The 1,444-nt window shown below is 45.8% G+C and overlaps 1 protein-coding gene across 1 annotated transcript in view; it reads right to left on the bottom strand.

Annotated features, from left to right (window-relative positions):
- The window catches only part of ogdhb (oxoglutarate dehydrogenase b), a 38,229-nt gene that overhangs the window by 7,644 nt on the left and 29,141 nt on the right, over positions 1-1,444 (bottom strand). Inside the window, exons 12-14 of the mRNA XM_032511138.1 lie at positions 1,244-1,346; positions 1,022-1,150; positions 405-555 (exon numbers count right to left, since the gene is read on the bottom strand). Of these exons, the coding sequence (XP_032367029.1) occupies positions 405-555; positions 1,022-1,150; positions 1,244-1,346 (383 nt within the window). The remainder of the gene's footprint in view (positions 1-404; positions 556-1,021; positions 1,151-1,243; positions 1,347-1,444) is intronic.

Genomic DNA, 1,444 nt, shown 5'->3' with positions numbered 1-1,444 from the left:
CAGAAATAGTCCCACACTAAATGGAACCTCCCTTTGATATTATCACTCCTGGCAATCAAATATTCGTAGGAGGCCATCTCCGTCATCAGCTGAGTCCAGTCAGTGAGCCCTGGCGTGTCTGAGCTCTTCTAATTCCTCAGTATCAGCCTTGCTGCCGTGACGAGGCCTGCGGTTTTTAGCGCATGCTGTCCTTCGTTGGTTCCCTGCGGCAAATAGTGCAATCTCCCAAGAGACAGAACAGTGGAAAATCCGGTGACCTTTTTCCCCAACCAATCTCCCAATTTACTTAATATACGTCTACATCTTTATGGAAGGTGTTCCTCCATTCAGCTGCTACTTTTTCTGTCTCCAAACACCAGAGAGAGAAATAGAACCAGTGACTTCCCTTTTTGTGTATGCATTACCTGAACGTGCCCCTCTCCACATCCTGTCCACTAAGGCGTACGTGGATCCCTTCTTTGAGCAGAGAGCCGAAGGCCATATATTCGCCGAGAGCCCAGTCGCACAATCGCTGATTCACCATATTTGCACGGCCCTTTAGGATCCGACTCAAACCTGAAACATGAACACACAGAATCAAAACACAGATTTCAAAAGAGACTGGCAGCACTCTAAGAGGGTTGAAATCATAGACTGTATCTAAAGATGATATAAAGATGGACGACACGTGTCCATTTCCTCCCCGCTGTACAAAAGTGAAGCCAAAATATATTTTGCTTGTAATTTCAGAGCCAGAGTCTACACAGCAGTGATCGGATGATGGACCTGCGGTATCAAAGTCCCGCCTATGCAGTCAGAGTCAATCCCAGTTCTATAGCATTGAGTAACTAATTAAAACCAAATTTATCAGAAAAATGAACACTTGAACAAACATCAGCAAGATCGGAACTGCGTGAAATGACAATGACCATCTTTGGGGAAAAAATGTGTATTTGACGCGTATAACTTTATGTTTTGGCTTTACTTATAGAGGCTGTGCATTGGCCCCTGGTTGAAACAGGAGGAGGAGAGCGGACAGTACCTCCGTGTATCGTGAAGTCTTCCTCTGGGACGGAGGCGGCGATGTGTCCAATATGGGTGAGCTCTTCTTCACTGATGCCGGTGGAAGGGCAGTTCATACTTTTGGGCTGTCCCTCCTTTGTGAAAAAATCTACAGACAGACATTCAAAGACATCACAGACCAGTCCACTGAAGCTTTAACATAAGATTCATTAAACGGGAAAAAAAATACAAGACTGGTTACCGGGCCATGGTGAGTCCAGCCAGTGCTTGATGTGAAGGATCTTCTCATCTTTGGAGCGAGCGTAAGCATCCTCGCAGATTTTGTCGTACCTCGCAACTTCCTCCTGAAAGAGATGGATGTGAGTTTACTGAAGGCTTCACAGCGCTTGTGTCCAAAGTAGCAAGTGTCTGCCGTGTGTATACAGTGAACCCTGGTTTATTA

The sequence above is a fragment of the Etheostoma spectabile genome, unplaced genomic scaffold, assembly GCF_008692095.1.
Source record: "Etheostoma spectabile isolate EspeVRDwgs_2016 unplaced genomic scaffold, UIUC_Espe_1.0 scaffold325, whole genome shotgun sequence".
Taxonomy (NCBI): Eukaryota; Metazoa; Chordata; class Actinopteri; order Perciformes; family Percidae; genus Etheostoma; species Etheostoma spectabile.
Note: the sequence above shows the minus strand (reverse complement) of the source record. Positions and strands in the feature narration are given on the sequence as shown.